General features: G+C 44.7%; 1 protein-coding gene across 2 annotated transcripts in view; it reads right to left on the bottom strand.

Moving 5' to 3' along the window:
• The window catches only part of ik (IK cytokine), a 64628-nt gene that overhangs the window by 29921 nt on the left and 12199 nt on the right, over positions 1–22508 (bottom strand). For both annotated transcript variants that reach the window (XM_067996004.1, XM_067996003.1), the window contains exons 4-11: positions 22015–22074; positions 20316–20483; positions 18870–18984; positions 16639–16709; positions 8746–8792; positions 6260–6423; positions 5081–5189; positions 3500–3545 (exon numbers count right to left, since the gene is read on the bottom strand). In XM_067996004.1, the coding sequence (XP_067852105.1) occupies positions 3500–3545; positions 5081–5189; positions 6260–6423; positions 8746–8792; positions 16639–16709; positions 18870–18984; positions 20316–20483; positions 22015–22074 (780 nt within the window). The remainder of the gene's footprint in view (positions 1–3499; positions 3546–5080; positions 5190–6259; positions 6424–8745; positions 8793–16638; positions 16710–18869; positions 18985–20315; positions 20484–22014; positions 22075–22508) is intronic.

The raw sequence follows: 22508 nt of genomic DNA, 5'->3' as shown, positions 1-22508 counted from the left end.
CTCACAGAGCAATTACCTTCAGTTAAACATTATGAAGATCAAAGCCAACATCGTCGGCCCCCACCACAAATTGCGTACCTTTGCCACTGATTCCATCCCCCAACTCGGCCACTGTCCTCAGGCTGAACCAGACAGCTCGCGGACCTCGGTGTCCTATACACCCTGAGCTGAGCTTCCAACCCCATAATCCTCTCGGTCACAAAGTCTTCCTACTTCCACCACCTCCGTAACATCGCTCGCCTCCACCCTTGCCTCAGCCCATCTGCTGCTGAAATTCTCATCCATGCTTTTATCACCTCAGACTTGACTATTCCAAGTATCGCCCGGACAGCCTCCCATCTTCCATCCTCTGTAAACTTCAGCTCGTCCAAAACTTTGGTGCCCATATTCAATTCAGCACCAAGTCCCACTCATGCATCGCCACTGTCCTTGTTGACCGACGGTGGCTCCCTATCCCCTAATGCCTCAAATTTAAAATTCTCAGCCATGTGTTTAAATCCTTTTATGGCTTCACCCCTCCCTATCTCTAACTTCCTCCATCCTTACAACCTCCCCCTCCCTGCCCTTGAACTCTGTGTTCCTCCATCTCCGGTCTATTGTGTTCCCCCCCCTCACCCCCCACCTCACTCCATCATTCGCAGCTGTGCCTTTGGTTGCCTAGGCACCATACTCTGCAATTCCCTGCCTAAATCCCTTTCTCTCCTCCTTTAAGACCTTATTTAAAACCCACCTCTTCGATTAAGCTTTTGGTTCCCCCCTCCTGGTACCTCCTTCTTTGGCTTGGTGTCCAATGTTTTTGGTTATGCTTTTGTGAAGTGCCTTGGGACGGTTTTCTATGTCAAAGGCTCTTTATGAATTGCAAGTTGTTGCTGATTTCATTTCTGGGTGTCAGGCTAAGAGTGTTTTAGGAACAGCTTCAATTCAGAAAATAAAGCTGTGGTTATGCTGTGCAATGAGCCTGAGCTTCAGTGAGCAATTTGCAACCAGCAGTACCCTACTTATGTGACAGCCACTAATCCACACTCCCGCCATTATGAGAATGCTCTGCACAGAAAGACAGAATTAATTCTTAAAAATATTACTTCAAATAAGCATTGTTGGATTAAAAAGTTTCTGATACGCACTGAAACCAGTGTTGGATGGTCACTGTGGCTGCAATAAACTGCAGTGCAACAGCTACTTCAGTGTAGTCAGTACTTGCCTCTTTGCATTATTAGGTGTATCATAGACCAGCATCAGCCAACAGCAGAAAAACATTTATAAAGAAAGGCTTGCATTTATATTTATCATGTGGTAAAACAAAAGTCTCAAAACACTTCACATAATGAATTACTTTTAAGTGCAGGGTTATGGTTATGTTGGCAAATGTGACATCCATTTTGCACACAGCAAGATCCCACAATAGCAATGAAATGAATGGCCAGTTGCTGTGCTTTTGGTGATATTTTGAGGGAGGGATATTGGCCAGAACACCAGGGATAACTCCCCTGCTCGTCACTGAAATAGCGCCATGGGCTCTCTTATGTCCACCTGAGAGGGCAGACGGGGCCTCGGTTTAATGTCTCATCTGAAAGACGGCACCTCCAACAGTGCAGCACTCCCTCAAGTACAGCACTGGGAGTGTCAGCCTGGATTAGATTAGATTAGGGTAAAGTACTCCAGTCCGAGTCGCAGTAACACAAAAACAAATTAAAACAAGCTCGTCACATATTATACATGCTCAATTGGGGTCCCTTGAATTAATGGATCAAACACGAGTTGGATCTTCCTCAAATCAAGTACTGGGGTTCATTTCTAGAGGGATAGGATTGAAAAGCAGAGAAGTTAAACTTGTACAGAACCTTGGTTAGACCACTACTTGGGGTATTGTGAACAGTTCTGGTCTCCATGTTTTAAAAAAGGATATAGAGGCACTCGAGAAGGTGCAAAAAAAAATTTACTAGGATGATACTAGAACTGAGAGGTTATACCTATCAGGAAAGATTGAACAGGCTGGGACTCTTTTCTCTAGAAAAGAAAACTCAGAGGTGACCTGATAGAGGTCTTTAAGATTATGAAAGGGTTTGATAGGGTCAGCGTAGAGAAGATGTTTCCGCTTATGGGGGAGACCAACAGTAAATATAAGATAGTCACTAATAAATCCTATAGGGAATTCAGGAGAAACTTCTTTACCCAGAGTGGTTAGAATGTGGAACTCGCTACCACAAGGAGTAGTTGAGGCGACTAGTATAAATGCAGTTAAGGGGAAGCTAGATAAACACATGAGGGAGAAGGGAATCGAAGGATATGCTGATAGGGTTAGATGAAGTAGGGAGGGAAGAGGCTCACTTGGAGCATAAACACCGGCAAGGACCTGTTGGGCCGAATGGCCTGTTTCTGTGCTGTACTTTCTATGTAATTCTATGTAATCCCAAATTCTGAAACTTTGGCAAGCCGGTTGTTAACAACTTTGATTTTCTTGGAATGTTTTAGAAACAATGGAAATTACTGAGAGAGATATTAAACTGATTTAAAATAAATGGGCTGACACATCTGGTAAAATAGCAAAGCAATTTTGTATGAATGAGTGTTCACAGGTCATGTCACCCACGCTCATTTATAGCCTACTCGAACCCAGAGGACTTGCAATACGTGCCAGTTTGGCTCGGTTGGTAGCATTCTCTCCGTCAAAATCATGGGTTCAAGCATCTAATCTAGGCAGCACCGAGGAATATTATTTGATCAGCAGTGCCGCCTTTCAGGTGAGATGTTAAACCGAGGCGTGGTCTGCCTGCCCAAAGATCCCATGCTGCTATTCAAAGAAGAGCGGGGAGATCTCCTGGTGTCCCTGGCCAACACTCTTCCTTCTGCCAACACCACCGAAAGAGATTATTTGGTCACTGATTAAATCATTGTTTTTGTGAGACCTTAGAACATAAGAAATAGGAACAGACACAGCCCCTGGAGCCTGTTCCGCTATTCGATAAGATCGTGACTGATCTTCGACCTCAACTCCACTTTCCTGCCCAATCCCCATATTCCTCGATTCCCTTAGTGTCCAAATATCCATCGATCTCAGCCTTGAATATACTCAACGACTGAGCATCCACAGCCCTCTGGGGTAGAGACTGCCAAAGATTCACAACCTTGGCTGCTACATTTGTCTGCATAACAGCAGTGACTGCACTTACGAAGTAAGACATTGGTTATACAGCACCCTGTGTAAATGAAAGTTCTTTTTTGCACCCACAGATTTATAATATTTGATGCTCGTCGATCACTTTGTTGGCTCAAATCAACACCTTTACTGCTTGCTGTTAGTCACTGGGAACTTTAAAATATCGCCCTCAGCCACATAAAGGATCTCTCTCTCCCTCTCTCCTTCTCCCTCCCTCCCTCCCTTGCCCCCCTCTCTCTCTCCTCCCTACCCCCCTCCCTCCCTCCCCGTCTGTGTCTGTCTGTCTCCCCCTCCACCCAACACGACGAAGTGTCCTGCGGGCAGGTTTTTTTTTTTAAATACCTTATATCAGCCTCTGGCAGTCTCTTTTCATCACCTCCCAATTTACCTGAGAAAGAAAGTGGAGCAAAAAGAGATTAGTGTGTTATCATATCAATTAAGAACCGTTGTCACATCTTGTGGAACAGATTTTCTTCCCCCCACCTTTTGCATCAGCAGACTGTGAAATTATTCAACACCATGAATGTTCACCCTGTGTTCATTCGGCACTGAAAATTACGTAGAATTACAAACAATGTACAGCACAGAAACAGGCCATTCGGCCCAAATGGTCCATGCTGGTGTTTGTGCTCCACATATCAGCTACTGCCCGCAGGTGTTTACTTCATCCCATGCTGTCTGGTTTTCCTTAGATAGTATAACATACTGAGCCTCAGACATCAGATGGTCCTGGGTTCAATGCTCCTTCTTTGCTGAGTTAGCTGCTCTCAAGCCAGGCCGCTACAATTGGCCTCAGTGCCCCTGGGTTAAGGATGGGAGAAGGAAGCACAACACAGTCAGCTGGGGTTCCCACTCCAGACTGGTATGCCGTGAACCCCCCGCCCTCCCCCAGGCTAGAATGTAGATGTGGGAAGATTGGATGGGGTCAGGCTCAGCTGCGATGCTCTCCATCGCTGAATAACTCACAGAAACTCACTGCCTGGGCTCATTCACAAAGAAAGGCCATTTGGGTGAGCCAAACCTGGTATCTGAAGAATACCCCAGCATCACATTGCTTCAGAACAGCAGAGAGAAAACTGAAATTTAAAAAAAACATAAGGAGTTTAGAGGACGCAGCTTAGGACACCCTCTGAATTGTTGAACTGATCTTCACCATTTATTAATGCATATTTATGTCTTCCTGAATATGTTCAATCATTCAGTCTGTTACCAGGATTTCAGTAAACGGTAATGGTGGGTGGATGTGTGAAATCTTTTGAACCAAGGCTCCTGTATTGTGAATAACACCTGGCGATTCGATTCCAGCTTTTGTCCAACCAGAAATGGCTTGTGCCTGGAGCACGCATTTTGAACCATTCAACACTGCGGTGAAGCATTGGTTGTTACACGTTTACAGTGGTGGTGGCGGTGGTAGAGTTTTGTACTAAATTGGGAAACTTAGGAACTTAGCCCCGTGAGCCAGTTCCACCATTGAATGAGATCATGGCTGATCTGTATCCGAACTCCATCCACCCGCCTTGGCTCTAGATCCCTAAATACCCTTGGCTAGCAAAGATCGATCGATCTCAGATTTAAAATTATTAATCGAGCTAGCGTCTACGGCTTTTTGTGGGAGAGAGTTCCACACTTCTACCACCCTTTGGGTGAAGAAGTGTTTCCTGACTTCTCTCCTGAATGCCTGGGCTCTGATTTTAAAGTTATGTTCCCTTCTCCTAGACTCCCCCCCCCCACCAGTGGAAAAAGTTTCTCTATCTACCCTATCAATTCCTAGTGAAGGCTTAAGTCCCCTTCTGCAGAGGACCACCACCCAGACAATGACATGGAAAGAGTAGATGAGATGCATCAAGAAGCAGTGGTTAGGTGACACAAAGCTTGGGTTGTAAAAGTCTGCCTGCAGTATCTTGCGTTTCGTTTTAACGTTACCTTTATCTTTCTTCTTCAACTTCTTGTTACGAGTTCCCTGACGCAGGTAGGACAGGATCTGAGTCAGCTTATTGATAACAATGTCATTCGTGGTCAAGGTTGTCTGCGCCTTAAGAGAAATTACAGATTGATTACGACAAGGCGACATAAGGTTCATCGACGGTACAAGCCGAGCAAAATCAATACAGTACACAATCAGACGGGGCATCTCGCGGCGTTAGTTAGACTTTTTCCTTCAGCTCGAATATAATTTGCCCCGTAACTTGCTGGGAGTGCGAGCTGATAACGGTGCAGTGAGGGCAATGGGACGCCTGGGACCTGAGTGAACGACGGGACCAACAGTGCGTCTCCTTAACCAATGAGGTTTAAGGATCGAGAAAGAAATAGAGGAACGACAGAGAAGGAGGGTGAATTAGAGTCAAATCAGGTACAGAAAGAGAAATAAACAGAGGGACAGAAAGATTGGATTGTGAGAGAGAGAGAGAAAAAAAATTAAAAGTTAAAATTTGTAAAATCCCCAACAACAATTTACTACATGCAGGAATGAGTTTAAATTGTTCCCTTTCTGGGTCAGAGCGGTTGATCGGCATTACATTGACAATTATCACATCGTTAAAAGGGTACTTATTTTGTTAATTATGAGCCCTAACCTTTTGCGGCGAGTTTAATGGGCAGTTACTGTGCTAATCGAGAAAGTTCTTAAATAACCGCGAGGCTGAGGGCGCGATATCACTTGTGCAAAGCAAATGGCGGAGTGGCGTAAATCGACCAGCATATTCTGGAGATTTGCAACTCACGGCGTACCTGTTAATCCCCTGAACTTGCTGGTCGATTTGAGCATTAATAACGCGGTGCATCGTTAATACGCTACCATTTTTGCAGGAAGACTTAGCCCATGGTATTTTAGGTGGTATGAAATTATATCAGAAACATCTGCATCAGTTACTTTCAATCTCTACTGCTGATATTTTCACAGCATAAGACCGGGTCTCTGGATTTCACATCAGCCTACAGGAGACACAGGGCTGTATATAAACATGGGAGAATGATTCAGACGTTAGCTTGGCATCCTTCTCCTAAAACCCGGCACAAATGTAAAACCGCCCAAAGATTCAAAGCTCATTTACAGCCCGTCCGGACAAATTACAAATGTCCCGTTATCGCATGGCTAATCTTTACCTCCATCGTAGGACAGTCAGCTTTGCTCCTGATTAGCGTCGTAGGTACATCTGTGTCCGCGTATTCATCGTCCAGATCCACAACATAGGCCATGCGCCCTGGCAAAAACAGTTCGTTTCGCTCCTGGGGCTTAATTTTGAACAGGATACGGTACGCGTTACGCCCTGGAAAGAAACAGAAGGTCACGACTGAGTTCTTAAATTGATAAGTACTGAACGGCACGAAATAGCTGCCGTACTTAATACTGTTTACTTGACTCTATCATTGATTCTGATGGTGATGACAAACGGTTAGCGCCATTTGCCCAATATAGACGGCTATCCATAAGCGTGCACGGTGCAAGTGGTGTGGACAGCACTCGGGCAGTACGACACGTGACCAGCGTTGGGGATTTACCGAGTCTGCCATGGATTGGTGTGATGTGTCCGTTGTTGAGACACCAGCTGCGCCTTCTGATTGTGATGTCCATGGCGAGCTATTTAAAATGATTGGGTTACCATTAAGAACGTAGGAACAGGAGTAGGCCATTCAGCCCCTCTAGTCTGTTCCGCCATTCAATTAGATCCCAAGATGGCTAATCTGCACCGTAACTCCATCTACCTACCTTGGTTCCGTAATCCTTAATACCCTGGCCTAACAAAAATTTATCAATCTCAGTTTTGAAATTTTCAATTGACCCCCAGCCTCAGCTTTTTGGGGGAAGAGAGTTCCAGATTTCCACTACCCTTTGTGTGAAGAAGTGCTTCCTGACATCAACCCTGAACGGCCTAGCTCCAAGGTTATGCCCCCTTGTTCTGGACTCCCCCCAACAGAGGAAATAGTTTCTCTATCTACCCTGTCAAATCCTTTAATCATCTTAAGCACCTCAATTAGTTCACCCCTTAATCTTCTATACTCAAGGGACGACAAGCCTAGTCTATACAACCTGTCCTCATAATTTAACCCTTTTAGTCCCATACAGTACAGTTGGCTCTACAATCAGAAAACCCAAGCTACCCTCTTTAAAATGGGCTCAGAAGTTTTTTTTTTCATTCGTTCAGTAGGCAGCTTTGAGAGCTAGCCAACAGACTTTACATCATTCAGGGTCATTTTTTTTTTTTATTCGTTCATGGGACGTGGGCATCGCTGGCGAGGCCAGCATTTATTGCCCATCCCCAATTGCCCTCGAGAAGGTGGTGGTGAGCCGCCTTTTGAACCGCTGCAGTCCGTGTGGTGAAGGTTCTCCCACAGTGCTGTTAGGAAGGGAGTTCCAGGATTTTGATCCAGCAACGATGAAGGAACGGCAATATATTTCCAAGTCGGGATGGTGTGTGACCTGGAGGGGAACATGCAGGTGGTGTTGTTCCCATGTGCCTGCTGCCGTTGTCCTTTTAAGTGGTAGAGATCCCGGGTTTGTGAGGTGCTGTTGAAGAGGCCTTGGTGAGTTGCTGCAGTGCATCCTGTGGATGGTACACACTGCAGCCACTGTGCGCCGGTAGTGAAGGGAGTGAATGTTTAGGGTGGTGGATGGGGTGCCAATCAAGCGGGCTGCTTTGTCCTGGATGGTGTTGAGCAAGTGGAGAGTATTCCATCACACTCCTGACTTGTGCCTTGTAGATGGTGGAAAGGCTTTGGGGAATCAGGAGGTGAGTCACTCGCCGCAGGATACCCAGCCTCTGACTTGCTCTTGTCACCACAGTATTTATATGGCTGGTCCAGTTAAGTTTCTGGTCAATGGTGACCCCCAGGATGTTGATGGTGGGGGATTCAGCGATGGTAGTGCCATTGAATGTCAAGGGGAGGTGGTTAGACTCTCTTGTTGGAGATGGTCATTGCCTGGCAATTGTCTGGCGTGAATGTTACTTGCCACTTATCAGCCCAAGCCTGAATGTTGTCCAGGTCTTGCTGCATGCGGGCTCGGACTGCTTCATTATCTGAGGGGTTGCGAATTGAACTGAACACTGTGCAATCATCAGCGAACATCCCCATTTCTGACCTTATGATGGAGGGAAGGTCATTGATGAAGCAGCTGAAGATGGTTGGGCCAAGGACACTGCCCTGAGGAACTCTAGCAGCAATGTCCTGGGGCTGAGATGATTGGCCTCCAACAACCATTGTCATTTTCCTTTGTGATAGGCATGACTCCAGCCACTGGAGAGTTTTCCCCGATTCCCATTGACTTCAATTTTGCCACGGCTCCTTGTGCTGCACTCGGTCAAATGCTGCCTTGACACTCTCACCTCGCCTCTGGAATTCAGCTCTTTTGTCCATGTTTGGACAAGGCTGTAATGACGTCTGGAGCCGAGGGGTCCTGGCGGAACCCAAAGTGAGCATCAGTGAGCAGGTTGTTGGTGAGAAAGTGCCGCTTGATAGCACTGTCGACAACACCTTCCATCACTTTGCTGATGATTGAGAGTAGACTGATTGGGCGGTCAATATTTATGAAATCATCATTAGGAGCACTCATTTACACATTCCCCAAGGTGCCAGAAGCTATTGCTGCTTACCTAAACGAGTCTTAAATTCAATTTTGTTTTCTGGGTCTTCATCTTTTCTGAAACAGAATTTTAAAAATGAACAATTATCATTCATATATAAAGTCCTCTGTGGCAATTTCTGCAAAAGGATTATTTCACTTCAAATATTGAAAGGCAAATTTGTCTCCAGAAAGCTCCCACTGAAAGGCATTACTTAAAACACTCAAAATCCATCCAGCTCTCTCTTTAATCTGGTCATGTTTATAGCAGCAGATAGGTTAACTTATTATGAAACCAAAATTATCTACAGCACTGACTGATCAGTGTAGGCAATTCCTGATGTGTAGTGTCATAGGAAAAGGAGTAGGCCATTCAGTCCCTTGAGCCTGTTCCGCCATTCAATTAAGAGCATGGTTGACCTGTATTTTAACTCCATTTACCTGCCTTGGTTTTTTTAAAAACCCTTAATACCCTTGCTTAACAAAAATCTATCAATCTCAGTTTTTAAATTTTCAATTGACCCCCAGCCTCGGCGGCTTTCTGGAGGAAGAGAGTTCCAGATTTCCACTACCCTTTGCAGCAGGAAGTGCTTCCTGACATCACCCCTGAACGACCTAGCTCTAATATTAGGGTTATGCCCCACCTTGTTCTGGACTCCCCCCACCCAGAGGAAATAGTTTCTCTATCCCAATCAATTCCTTCAGTCACCTTAAACACCTCAGTTAGATCGCCCCTTAATCTTCTATACAAGAGGGAATACAAGCCCAGTCTATGCAACCTGTCCTCATAATTTAACCCTTTTAGCTGATCGGTGCTTTAAACAGCTGATTGAGGAAAGAGACTGAGCAACTGCTCAATGTGCAGTTGCTGTTTCAGGGGTTTAAAGTTCCAGTGAGCACCAAGCAGCATTCCATTCAGAGATTTCCACAGAGTAAAAAAAATGAAATATATTTAAATGAAAGGGAAACAAAATTAAGACGGCCAAGGATCTGGACAGTACAGTGGGGAGGAGGGATTGAACACCTGCTGTTGAAAGCGTTGGTTTGCATGAAACACCATCAAAAGGTGGGAATGGGCAGCAAAAAACAATGAGGATTCCAGCACACAAAGGTTGAGTACAATCAATGGAAAATTACTACGACTGGGTTTTGGGAAGTTTGATTTGAGCACTATAGAATCACACAGAAAAGGAGGCGGCCATTCAGCCCTTCGTGTCTCTGCCGGCTCTTTGACAGAGCAATCCAATTAGTCCCACTCCCGCTGCTCTTTGCCCATAGCCATGCAAATTTCTCCTTAACGTTCAGATTAAAGTTCTCTGCAGCAATTTCTTCAAGATTATTTCACCTCAGATATGTAAAGTCAAATCTGACTCCAGAGACCTCCCACTGAAAGGCATTATTTAAAACACTTGAATTCCATCCAGCTCTCTCTTCAATCTGGTTACGTTTATAATAGCGGGTGGGTCTACGTCCGCTAAAAATTTCTCCTATAACTGCATTCAAATGTGTTAATGAGTCAGAGTCCCTGAAGTAATAATGTTTTCAAATCTTGGCAAGCTCAAAAGGGGAGAGACTGCCTAAATCCAAGTTTTAAATTCAGAAGAAAGGAGCATTTTGGAGGAGATTGACATCTGCACTGCAGTGACATTTGCAATTTTCCAACCCGACAACACAATTCCCGAATCAAGAGAGCTTTGGAAAATTATGACTAACGTATCTGTAATTTGCTCACCCATTTCTTCTAATGCCCCGGGGTATTCAGTTCAGAGAAAGTGGGTGCGGCAAGTTTAAAGTATACGGCAATCGGGGCTTCAAAGGTTAAATTGAAAGGACAGGTTGCATAAACTTGGTTGGCATTCCCTCGAGTTTAGAGGTTTTAAGGGTGATCTAATCGAGGTGTTTAAAATGATAAAGGGATTCAATAGGGTAGAAACAGCAAAACTATTTCCTCTGGTGGGGGAATCCAGAACAGTGGGTGGGGGGTGGGCGGGCCCAATTTTAAAATTAGAGCTAGAACAGTTAGGACAGAAATCAGGATGCACTTTTTTCACACACAGGGTAGTGGAAATTTGGAACCTTCACCCACAAAAGGCTGTGGATGCTGGGGGTCAATTGAAGTTTTCAAGATTAAGATCGATAGATTTTTGTTAGGCAAGGGTATTAAGGAATATAGAGCAAAGAGGGCAAATGGAGTTCAGATACAGATCAGCCATGATCTAATAGAATGGCAAAACAAGCCTGATGGGCTGTACGTTCCCTTTATCACTACTCCCTGTCTCCTATTTCCCAACCAATTTCCAGCACATAGCACGGTTGTCTCCAATTTAGTTTTGCTAATAATCTATTATGCAGAACCTTATCAAATGACTTCTGCAAGTCCAAATAGGTAACATCCATAGACACTCTCTTATCCACCATGTTAGAGGTCACTAACATGGTGGATAACAGAGCACTTTCCAAATCCGCGACCTCTACCACCTAGAAGGACAAGGGCAGCAGGCACATGGGAACAACACCACCTGTACGTTCCCCTCCAAGTCACACCCCGTCCCGACTTGGAAATATATCGCCATTCCTTCATCGGGTCAAAATCCTGGAACTCCCAACCTAACAGCACTGTGGGAGAAACTTTACCACACAGACTGCTGCAGTTCTCAAGAGCAATTAGGGATGGGCAATAAATGCTGGCCTTGCCAGCGACGCCCACATCCCATGAACGAATAAAAAAAAATTCAACTAGATTAGTCTGATGTGACCTACCCTTTACAAAGCCTCGCTGACCCGGTCTGATCTGCTCATACTTGTCCAAGTGCTCAATCACTTTTGTCCCCGATGACAGATTGCAGTAACTTCCCCACAACTGATGATAACCACAGACCTGTCAGTCTAACTGGTTTTCTCTCTTCCTCCCTTCTTAAATAATGGAGTGACATTTGCAATTTTCCAACCCAACAGCACAATTCCCGAATCAGGAGAGCTTTGGAAAATTATGACTAACGTATCTGTAATTTCCTCACCCATCTCTTCTAATACCCCGGGGTGGAAACCATCAGGTTCTGGAAATTGGTCTATCTTGAGTCCATTACCATTTTTTAAACTTGTATTAAATTCAGTAACTTCCTGTACCTTGACTTATTTTTAGTTTCCTATATCTCTTCCTGTGAAGATGGATACAAAGTACAATCTGCCATTTCCTTATTGTCGATTGCAGTATCATCTGCTTCTGTCTTTAACAGGACCACATTCGCCATTACCACTCTCCTTCTCTTAAAATATTTATAAAAACTTTCAGTTAGCTTTGCTATCCCTTGCAATTTTTATTTTTCATATTCCTTTTTTGTACCTCTTATTACTTTCTTTGTATCCTTTGTCGCTTTTTATAGCTCTGCCTGCATTTTGACTTTTTCTTAGAAAGGAAGTTGATCAGGCAGGGCTTTGCCCTTCTGAATCCACATGACTGCTGTTTGCTAAGTTATCATCGTACTAATAACCCTCACGTTCACTCCTGAAAACCAATCCCATTATTTTACACAGAATTGAAGATGAGCAGGTCTGTGGCTGCCTGTATGTTTTGTTTCCCTTTTTGAATACAGGCGCCATAGTAGCCTGTTTCCAATCTACTGGTACCTCCACATTGGCTAGTGACTCCCTTCATAAACGATTGTCAACGCCTCACAACTCTCCTCCCTAGTTTCTCTGAGCATGTTTTGATAAGCACCATTTGTCCCTAGGGATTTGTTTGTTTTGAGCCCTCTGAGCTTGTCCAGTATTTCCATCTTGTTTATATCAAAGTCATTCATTTTGTTTAACATAAGAAATAGGAGCAGGAGTAGGCCACATGGCCCCTCGAGCCTGCTCCGCCATTCAATCAGATCATGGCTGATCTTCGACCTCAACTCCACTTTCCCCGCCCGATCCCCATATTCCTGGAGTCCAAAAATCTATCCATCTCAGGCTTGAATATATTCAATGGCTCAATACCCACAGCCCTCTGGAGTAGAGAATTCCAAAGATTCACAACCCACTGAGTGAAGAAATTCCTCCTCATCTCAGTCTTGAATGGCCAACCCCCTATCCTGCAATTATGCCCCCTAGTTGTAGACTCATTAGCCAGGGGAAACAATCTCTCAGCATCTATTGGGGGAGTGGGACTAGCTGGATTGCTCTTGCATAGAGCCGGCCCAGACTCTATGGGCCCAATGGCCACCTTCCGTGCTGTAACCTTTCTATGATTCATTGATACCCTGTCAAGCCCCCTCATAATCTTATATGTTTCAATGAGATCACCTCTCATTCTTCCAAACTCCAGAGAGTATAGGCTCATTCTACCCAACCTCTCTTCATAGGACAACCCTCTCAGCCCAGGAATGAATCTAGTGAACTTTCTTTGCACCGCCTATAAGGCAAGTATATCCTTCCTTAGATAAGGAGACCAAAACTGTGCACAGTACTCCAGGTGAGGTCTCACCAATGCCCTGTACAACGTAGTAAGACTTCCTTAGTCTTGTACTCCAACCCCCTTGCAATAAAGGCCAACATGCCATTTGCCTTCCTAATTGCTTGCTGTAACTGTAACCTTTTGTGTTTCTAGTACTAGGACACCCAAGTCTCTCTGATCACCAACATTTAATACTTTGTCATCATTTAAAAAAATTCTGTTTTTCTATTCTTCCTGCCAAAGTGAATAACCTCACATTTCCCCCCCACATTATACTCCATCTGCCACCTTCTGGCCCACTCACTTAACCTGTCTATATCCCTTTGCAGACTCTGTGTCCTCCTCACAGCTTACTTTCCCATCTAGCTTTGTATCGTCAGCAAACTTGGATACATTACACTCGGTCCCTTCATCTAAGTCATTAAAATAGATTGTAAAAAGCTGAGGCCCAAGCACCTATCCTTGTGGCACCCCACTAGTTACAGCCTGCCAACCTGAGAATGACCCGTTTATCCCTACTGTCCATTATCCACTGTTTTCTGTCCTTTAACCAATCCTCTATCCATGCTAATATATTACCCCCTACCCCATGAGCCCTTATCTTGTGCAACAACCTTTTATGTGGCACCATATCGAATGCCTTTTGAAAATCCAAAATATACTACATCCACTGGTTTGCCTTTATCTACCCTGCTAGTTACATCCTCAAAAAACTCAGATTTGTCAAACATGATTTCCCTTTCGTAAAACCATGTTGACCCTGCCTAATCATATTATGATTTTCTAAGTGCCCTGTTACCACTTCCTTAATAATGGATTCCAGCATTTTCCAGACGACCGACGTCAGGCTAATTGGCCTGTAGTTCCTGGTTTTCTCTCTCCCTCCCTCCCTCTTTGGGGAGGGCACATTGCTGGTGTCTTCCCTTGTGAATACTTGGTTCAAAATATTTACCATTTTGTGTTTATCCTCAGTTTCAACTCAATTGTCATATTTTATGGCTCTAACCTCTTCTCCCATTGCCCTCTTGCTGTTAAAGCACTTAAAGAATTTCTTGCATTTTGCCTCTGCAGCTCTGCGTTTTGTCTAGGTCTCTCTTTGCCCTTCCGAGTGCCCTTTTAACATGTTTCTGCATGTTCTTATACTCATCCCAGTGAACCCCTTCCCCTTTCTCCCTGTAAAGCTTGTAGAAGTAATTCTTCCTCCAATTCACTTTTTGTTGGTTAATTCATTTAGGGTCTTGCTTGTTTAGTATGAGCTTGTTGACACTGGGTTATGTATTTATCCTGCACGCTTAACATTATGCCTTTAAAAGTGTTCCATTGACCTCCACTGAAGTGTTGTGAACTTCCCCCATTCGTTTTGCTTTGTTGTTCCCTTATTCCTTTAAATATTAGCCATTTTATATATGATAGGGCTAGACAGACTGTTTGCAGGGAGGATGTTTCCCCTGGCTGGGGGTTCCAGAACGAGGGGTCACAGTCTCAGGATATGGGGTAGGACATTTAGGACTGAGATGAGGAGAAATTTCTTCACTCAGAGGGTGGTGAAACCTGTGGAATTCTCTACCACAGAAGGCTGTGGAGGCCAAGTCACTGAATATATTTAAGAAGGAGATAGATAGATTTCTAGACACAAAAGGCATCAAGGGGTATGGGGAGAGTACGGGAATATGGTATTGAGATAGAGGATCAGCCACGATCATATTGAATGGCGGAGCAGACTCGAAGGGCCAAATGGCCTACTCCTCCTATTTTCTATGTTTTCTATATCTGGCTCCTGGTTCTTATTTCTGAATCTGAAATAATATTGAACTTGACCATGCGATGGTCACCGTCTCCCACGACTGCCGTTTCTTGTATTTTATCTTGGTATTTAAAAACACCAGGTTGAGATGAGCACTGCCTCTCATGGTTCCCTTGACGCACTCGGCCATGAATTTCATTAACCAACTCTGACTTTTAACCACTTAGGTTTCTCCAATTTATATTTAGTTAATTGAAGCTGCCAGTTAAAATAACTTTCCTGCTCGCACATACCTTGCCTAGCTCTTCCCTTTCGTGCTGACCCTGGAGGTCGATTACATACCTCTAGTCTTTGCTTTTTTCCCCCCCACGTGACCCTTTTAATTGAGTTGGTACTCAGGAGTTAATTACTGAACTCATCAGCTCAAGTGTTTCCCACAACTACCATCACCAGTAGCCACCAGCAACTCAGCCTATTTTATCTAGCTCAAAATGTTCTTACTGGACAACCTAAGTTTGCCCAGACAAAGTCTATTAAATGCATTTTTGGATTTTTTTCTCGAGTTCATATAGACGGGTGTTTGTGTGACTGGAAGGCTGTTTCCAGTGGGGTTCCGCAGGGCTCAGTACTAGGTCCCTTGCCTTTTGTGATCTATATTAATAATTTGGACTTAAATGTAGGGGGCATGATTAAGAAGTGGCCATGTGGTTGACAGTGAGGAGGAAAGCTGTAGACTACAGGAAGATATCAATGGGCTGGTCAGGTGGGCAGAAAAGTGGCAAATGGAATTCAATCCGGAGAAGTGTGAGGTAATGCATTTGGGGAGGGCAAACAAGGCAAGGGCATACACAATAAATGGGAGGATATTGAGAGGTGTAGAGGAAGTGAGGGACCTTGGAGTGCATGTCCACAGATCCCTGAAGGTAGGAGGACAGGTAGATAAGGTGGTTAAGAAGGCATAGGGAATACTTTCCTTTATTAGCCGAGGCATAGAATATAAGAGTAGGGAGGTTATAATGGAACTGTATAAAACACTGGTTAGGCCACAGCTTGAGTACTGTATACAGTTCTGGTCACCACATTACTGGAAGGATGTGATTGCACTAGGAAGGGTACAGAGGAGATTTATGAGGATGTTGCCAGGACTGGAGAATTTTAGCTATGAGGAAAGAATGGATAGGCTGGGGTTGTTTTCTTTGGAACAAAGGAGGCTGAGGGGAGATTTAATTGAGGTGTATAAAATTATGAGGGACCTGTATAGATTAGGAAGGGCCTATATAGATTGGATAGGAAGGACCTATTTCCCTTAGCAGAGAGATCAATAACCAGGGGGCATAGATTTAAAGTGATTGGTAGAAGGATTAGAGGGGAGCTGAGGAAAAATTTTTTCACCTAGAGGGTGAGAGGGGTCTGGAACTCACTCCCTGAAAGGGTGGTAGAGGCAGAAACCCTCATCACATTTAAAAAGTACCCGCGACCTACAGGGCTACGGACCAAGTGCTGGAAAGTGGGATTAGGGTGGGTGGCTCGTTTTCGGTCAGCGCGGACACGATGGGCCGAATGGCCTCCTTTTGCGCCGTAAATTTTCTATGACTCTAGTCTACACCCACTATGACACTTCACTGAATTCCGAAAGATGCTGTCACTAGGATTTCGATGAAGTGTAATGTTGGCCTTCACACCCAACCCTACCGAATCTCTACCTTCCTCGACTGTCATAACGCAATTTCCAAATCACTCACTTCACTTCCTTCTGCACTTTCTCAATCATATCTTCTTCTTCTCTCTCTTTGCTGGTGATTTCTGCACGGACCTAATAATAAAAAATTAGGAGGAATTAGTTAGACCCACCGGAAGTGTTACCTGAATACGATTTGCTCACAAAAAACAAGAGTCAGATGCACCAAAGGTGAAAATGTCGGTAAATGACCACATTAACCCCCACACTGCCTAGCAGCTGAAGAATCTCGGTTTTAAAGTTTTAAAACCCAATTTCTGCTCTTCCCTTTTCCTTCCCATTCTTTAAGTTTATTTATTTTTTGATGTTCACCCTAGATGGGGCTCAGATTGAAGACTAAATTTTACCAATCAGCTGAAAAGTGACCCTACAGCTGAGCAGCTACCGCACTGAAATTAATGATGTGATAAGGTTCGAGCATATAGCCTTCTGTCGGACCCGTGTCATCCCCACAGGCTGACGTCTGGAGTTCCCAGCACCCAACGGGATAACTTGGAGAATGAATCAATGAAAACATTGTCACCTCACTGGCGGTGGACAAAAAATTAAAAATAAAAACACACCCTGAGGGCCAGGATTCAGAGTACCTGAGTCTGTCCGCATGGGACGAGAAATGGAGCAAAGACTTACAGCCAGGCCCAGAGGGGAGGAGCGACAGCACTGAGGTACACTGCAATCCCTTCAGGGGTGGGTGGGTGGTGTGCATTTTCTTGCTTCCCGTCATCTCTCTTCGCCATGGAGGTGGCTGATCTTCCCTCCCGCCTTTCCCCGCCCCCTCCCTCTCCCCGCGCACGCCCCCTCCCTCTCTCCAGCCCAGCCTGATGTTCTTGGCAACTTAAAAATATGTACATTTGCTTTGCCTAGTTTCTCACCACACTTCTTTTCAAAACTGTTCCCCCACGGCATGCGAAAAATCACCAATTGTTCTGTAGCATCTTCCGCAGTTACATCATTCGTATTCACAGTTTAAAAAGAACAATGATATTCAAGATGTGGAGATGCCGGTGATGGACTGGGGTTGACAATTGTAAACAATTTTACAACACCAAGTTATAGTCCAGCAATTTTATTTTAAATTCACAAGCTTTCGGAGGCTACCTCCTTCCTCAGGTGAATGACGTTTTTTCACATCGTTCACCTGAGGAAGGAGGTAGCCTCCGAAAGCTTGTGAATTTAAAATAAAATTGCTGGACTATAACTTGGTGTTGTAAAATTGTTTACAATGATATTCAAAGTGAATCAGACCTCTTTTTAAAAAAAAAGCAGTCCCAAGGATGAGCTTTTCCTCTTAAGGGGGAACATAAGTTACGTAAAAAGAATTTATAAACACATCCCAATCAGCCTTAATAAATATGGAACATTCCCATTCCTAATGAAGCAGGAAATGTGACATCACCTGCATGATATACAACGAGAGTAAGCATCAAGTTGTTGAAGATTATATCTAGAATTATTAATTAAAGTCCCAGTCAATTCACCCCTCCTTCTTTGCTACTCTGATTTCCGGAGTGCGCTGCTATATAGGCCCCCCAGTAATATTCTCCTTCGTTTTGCTTTTCCACCAGGCATTGTTCGAGCCAGAAGTGGAGCCACTAGATCTCATGGCAGAAAGAAAGGACTTGCATCTATATAGCACCTGTCACAGCCTCAGCACACCCCAAAGCGCTTTACAGCTAATTAAGTGCTTTTGAAGTGTGATCACTGTTGTAATGTAGGGAAACGCGGCACCCAATTTGCGCACAGCAAGATCCCACAAACGGCAATGAAATAAACAACCAGATAATTTGTTTTTTTAAGGTGTCGGTTGAGGGATAAATATTGTTCAGGGCACTGGAAGGACTCCCCGGCTATTTTGCGAATAGTGCCATGGGAGGTTTTAAGTCCACCTGAGAATGCGGTTTAACGTCTGATCTGAAAGACGGTCCCTCCGACACTGCAGCACTCCCTCAATACTACACTGGGAGTGCGAGCCTGGATTATGTGCTCAAGTCTCCGGAGTGGGACTTGAACCCACGACCTTCTGACTCAAGAGGCGAGAGCACTACCCACCGAGCCACAGGCTGACAGTAAAGGGACGAAGTAAGTCAACCTGTTTATATTTCCAAGGCAGCCAACTGGCAGGAGAACTGCGCCTCTTGTGTCAGCTGCACCCAGGTAACCCTTTTGACCACAATTCCTCCTCTGGGACTTTAGCCATCTTTCCCCCCCCCCGTCTTCGAATGGGCAGGTGCTGACCTTTTGTAGCAGGGCGAAGTCCAACCCTTTCACCAAGTGAGTGTGTTCCATGTCACCACCCAAGAACTTGGACTCCTGGATCAGCTGTCGCCGCTTCTCCGCAGCAGACTTGTCACTGCATTGGAAAGAAACAAAAAACACGAATAAACTGCAGGAAACGGTGGGACATTTTGATGTCTTTCAGAACACAACTTAACATAACAGATGAAAGGTCGTAGATCTGAAACGTTAACTTTGTTTTTCTCTCTCTCCACGGATGCTGCCTGACCCGCTGAGTGTTTCCAGCATTTTCTGTTTTTATTTCATAACTTAATGGGGAAAGAAATTTAGGGCATTACCTTTGCTCAAAGTGCTTTCTCCTTTTAAAATCAAGAAAATAATCATCTTACTAGAAATGTGACTTTTTAAAAAAATCTCGATTTTACAGTCGCCACAGTGACCCTGGAGGTTGGGTCTCCCTCCCTGCTTGGTGCTTCGATGATGCCCATTACAGTGAATGTTCCAGAATGACTCCAGAGCAAACTGCAGGAGGGTGATTTTAAACCGTCCTGAATGCCACCTAAATGTCTGCCACAGCCCCCGCCCCCACCTCCCGGCCAGGAAGCTATGCCACCGACATGAGATGCAGATTTTCCCAGCCTGCAGCGTAGTCTCCTCAGTGTCGGGTATATGTTCATTTTTAACGGGAAACGTACAGCAAGGTCCAACAGAGAAAGAGGAAAAAAAAAACAACCTAATGTTTCCGGCTAAGAAACCGCATCAGAACCAAAACACAGTTCGAGCATCGGCGTAAGACCTCAACTCGAAAGTTAGTCTGCCTCATTCCCGTGACAGATATCCATGGACCTGCTGCATTTCCAGCAGATTGCTTCTTTATTACCAATTCCTAGCATTTGCAGTGTTTCCTTTTAATCTCTGTTTTTATTGAATTGGCTGATAGAGGGGAATAGTCCCCACCACTTATAGCGGGTGTGTTCGTGCAAACGCATTTTGCCCACTATACGCGATGGCCGGTATAATGTGGTAGCGCCAATATAGTGCTCCGCTATATAACATGAATGTTCCTTCTGTGTCGTGATCTTTTGCCCAGTTGTTTCCAGCTCCACTCTGACCTGCAGCTTTATTTAAACTGCAGTCAGTGCTTAGTACAAACTGTAACCTCACACCACCTAGAGGGGATTAGAAGGGCTAAAGTGCACGCTATTTACTGATGTTCGTTCTTGCATTCAGTGCACCGTAACCAGGTGCGAACTAGTAAGCACAGCTGTTTCTGCCCGAAATAAACGGAGCACTTAAGATGCTATAACTGGCAACTCTGAAATTGACGTTAATGCATTTCGGCCGATATAAACGACTAGCCCGTTTTAAACGTTAACGTTTTAAGTGGTGGGGGCTGAACCGGTGTCTCGGAGGGGGTAACGGAACCCATCTTGCTTCTACACTTACGCCTCAGCAGTAGGCCCGACAGCTCTGTAGTTTGCCGTAGTGCTGATGAGCTCTGTTTCCTCATAATCTTTGTTCACGCCGTCTCGTCTTTCCCTCGCTCGATCGCGGTACTTCTCCGCCAGCTCGCGCTCCCGCTCCAACTCCTGCTGTCGCAGCTTCGCATAATAACTGAAAGTGAATCGGGGAAAAGTTTTTTTTCTCTCCAGTTGAACGAAAGCACACACCGAGACTTTTGACTCTGGGACCTGGGTTCAAACCCAGCGCGGAACAAAGGGGTGAAAGTGTCCTCCCCATCTGTTAGCTACGAGGGTCCGAAACGAAGAGTGTGCAGGCAGCCTCCATCTAGTTCCTAGTGGACAAGGAGCCACAGCAAAACCTGCCCCTAAATTTCACTCAAAAGGGTCAATAGCACGCCTGGTGTGGCAAAATGAAAAACGGCAAACGGAAAGTGGTGCAGTAGGAGATTGCGACTGAGGCAAATCGCTGGGGCACAGTAGAAGAGGCTTTAGACTGTATCTGAAGCTGATGCAGACTAAATTTTGATCTGGAATTCGCTGCCTGAAAAGGTGATGGAAGCAGATTCAATAGTAACTTTCAAAGGGGAACTGGATAAATACTTGAAAAGGAAAAATTTGCAGGGCTGAGGGGAAATGGGACTAACTGGAGAGCTCTTTCAAAGAGCCGGCACATGCAAAATGGGCGTAATGGCCTCCTTCTGTGCTGTATGATTCTATGATCTAACTGCACTATACCTGACCTGGGAGTGCTTGGTGCAGACATTGAGTACCTGAATGGATCATTTGTTCCCATCCCCAGCATCAACATCCCTCTCTTTGCTCACAGAGTTAACAAAAATAGATTTTTTTTTAATATAAAAGATACAGAGCAAAGCTAGACACCATAAAGTTTAATGTCATGGATAGCACATTTAATTACCAATCAAGGCTTGCAATCCTTCTCCACTATGCAGTTTCCTTTAATACAAGTTTCATTCTGTTGCTCGAGCTGACTACAGATGCCATGACCAGGATATTGTGCGAATCCAACAGTGAACATTTATTCCAACACCTCTCTCGTACCCTTCCACAGAACAGAAGAGAAAGCCTTTCTGATAGTCGACCCTGTTCTCACTTGTCGTAACTTTTCCCATCTCTGATACTCCCATGAACCTGACTCACCTGCACTTTCCTTCCTTCTTCCTCTCAATCTCCAAAGACACCATTCAACAAGCTCACTTCCTCCTCTTTATGTAACCTCATTATGTTGAAATCAAAATTTATTGCATAGTTCCCAATTGCTAGAACTTCTTACCTCTCAGTTGTTCCTTCCTCCTACCATCTCCTTCCAAGATTCAAGCTTGGCATTTTCTACCCACTGCTTCCCGATTAATGTCCACATCCCTCCTACTCTTTTCAACCTTAGTGATGTCCTGCACTCCGGCCTTTCACTCTTCACACTACCTTGCTCAATTGGGGCTGGGGGAGAGAATCACTATCAGCATAATGTTTCTAATGTGGATCTTTTCCAGTTACTTTCGCCACACTATAGGAAAAATTTGCAGGGCTATGGGGAAAGAGCCAGGGGAGTGGGACTAAATGGGCTGAATAGCCTCCTTCTGTGATGTATGATTCTTGACCACACACCATTGAGAGAGGACGGCCATTTTGGTATTTGGAGCCAATCCCCCAGTAAAGCATACCTTTTCTTTTTCCTCCTTCGAGCAGCTGGATCATCCTCCTCGTTGTATTCCCTTGGCATCCTGCGGTAAGATATTACCAAACATTAGATTACAAACGTACAACATGCCCACCTTAATCATCAAGAGAACCATTAAACGTCAATGGGAAATGGCCAGATTAAGATCCTGATCACATTTACTCCTAATCCTAAGTGGCTGCACTACTACCTCACCACCTAGTACATGGTGAAGGGATGGTGGATAATGGCATTACAATACACCAGACAAGGCAGCTACATTTGACTAACAAATTGGCAAAACACTTTGCGCCTGCCATCCGAGATGGGCTTTAGCACTGAGGAATAGCTTTTACAATGTTTTGGGTGGAGAACAGCTCTGATCAATGGTTCGCATTGAAACTTAAACCGGTTTTCAGATGCCGGTTAACTCGCTGTGCATTTCCAGTGCATGCAGTTCTTGGAAAAAAAAAATTATGGGAGGTAAACTTTTTCTTA

This window comes from Heptranchias perlo, chromosome 14, assembly GCF_035084215.1.
Source record: "Heptranchias perlo isolate sHepPer1 chromosome 14, sHepPer1.hap1, whole genome shotgun sequence".
Classification (NCBI taxonomy): Eukaryota; Metazoa; Chordata; class Chondrichthyes; order Hexanchiformes; family Hexanchidae; genus Heptranchias; species Heptranchias perlo.
Note: the sequence above shows the minus strand (reverse complement) of the source record. Positions and strands in the feature narration are given on the sequence as shown.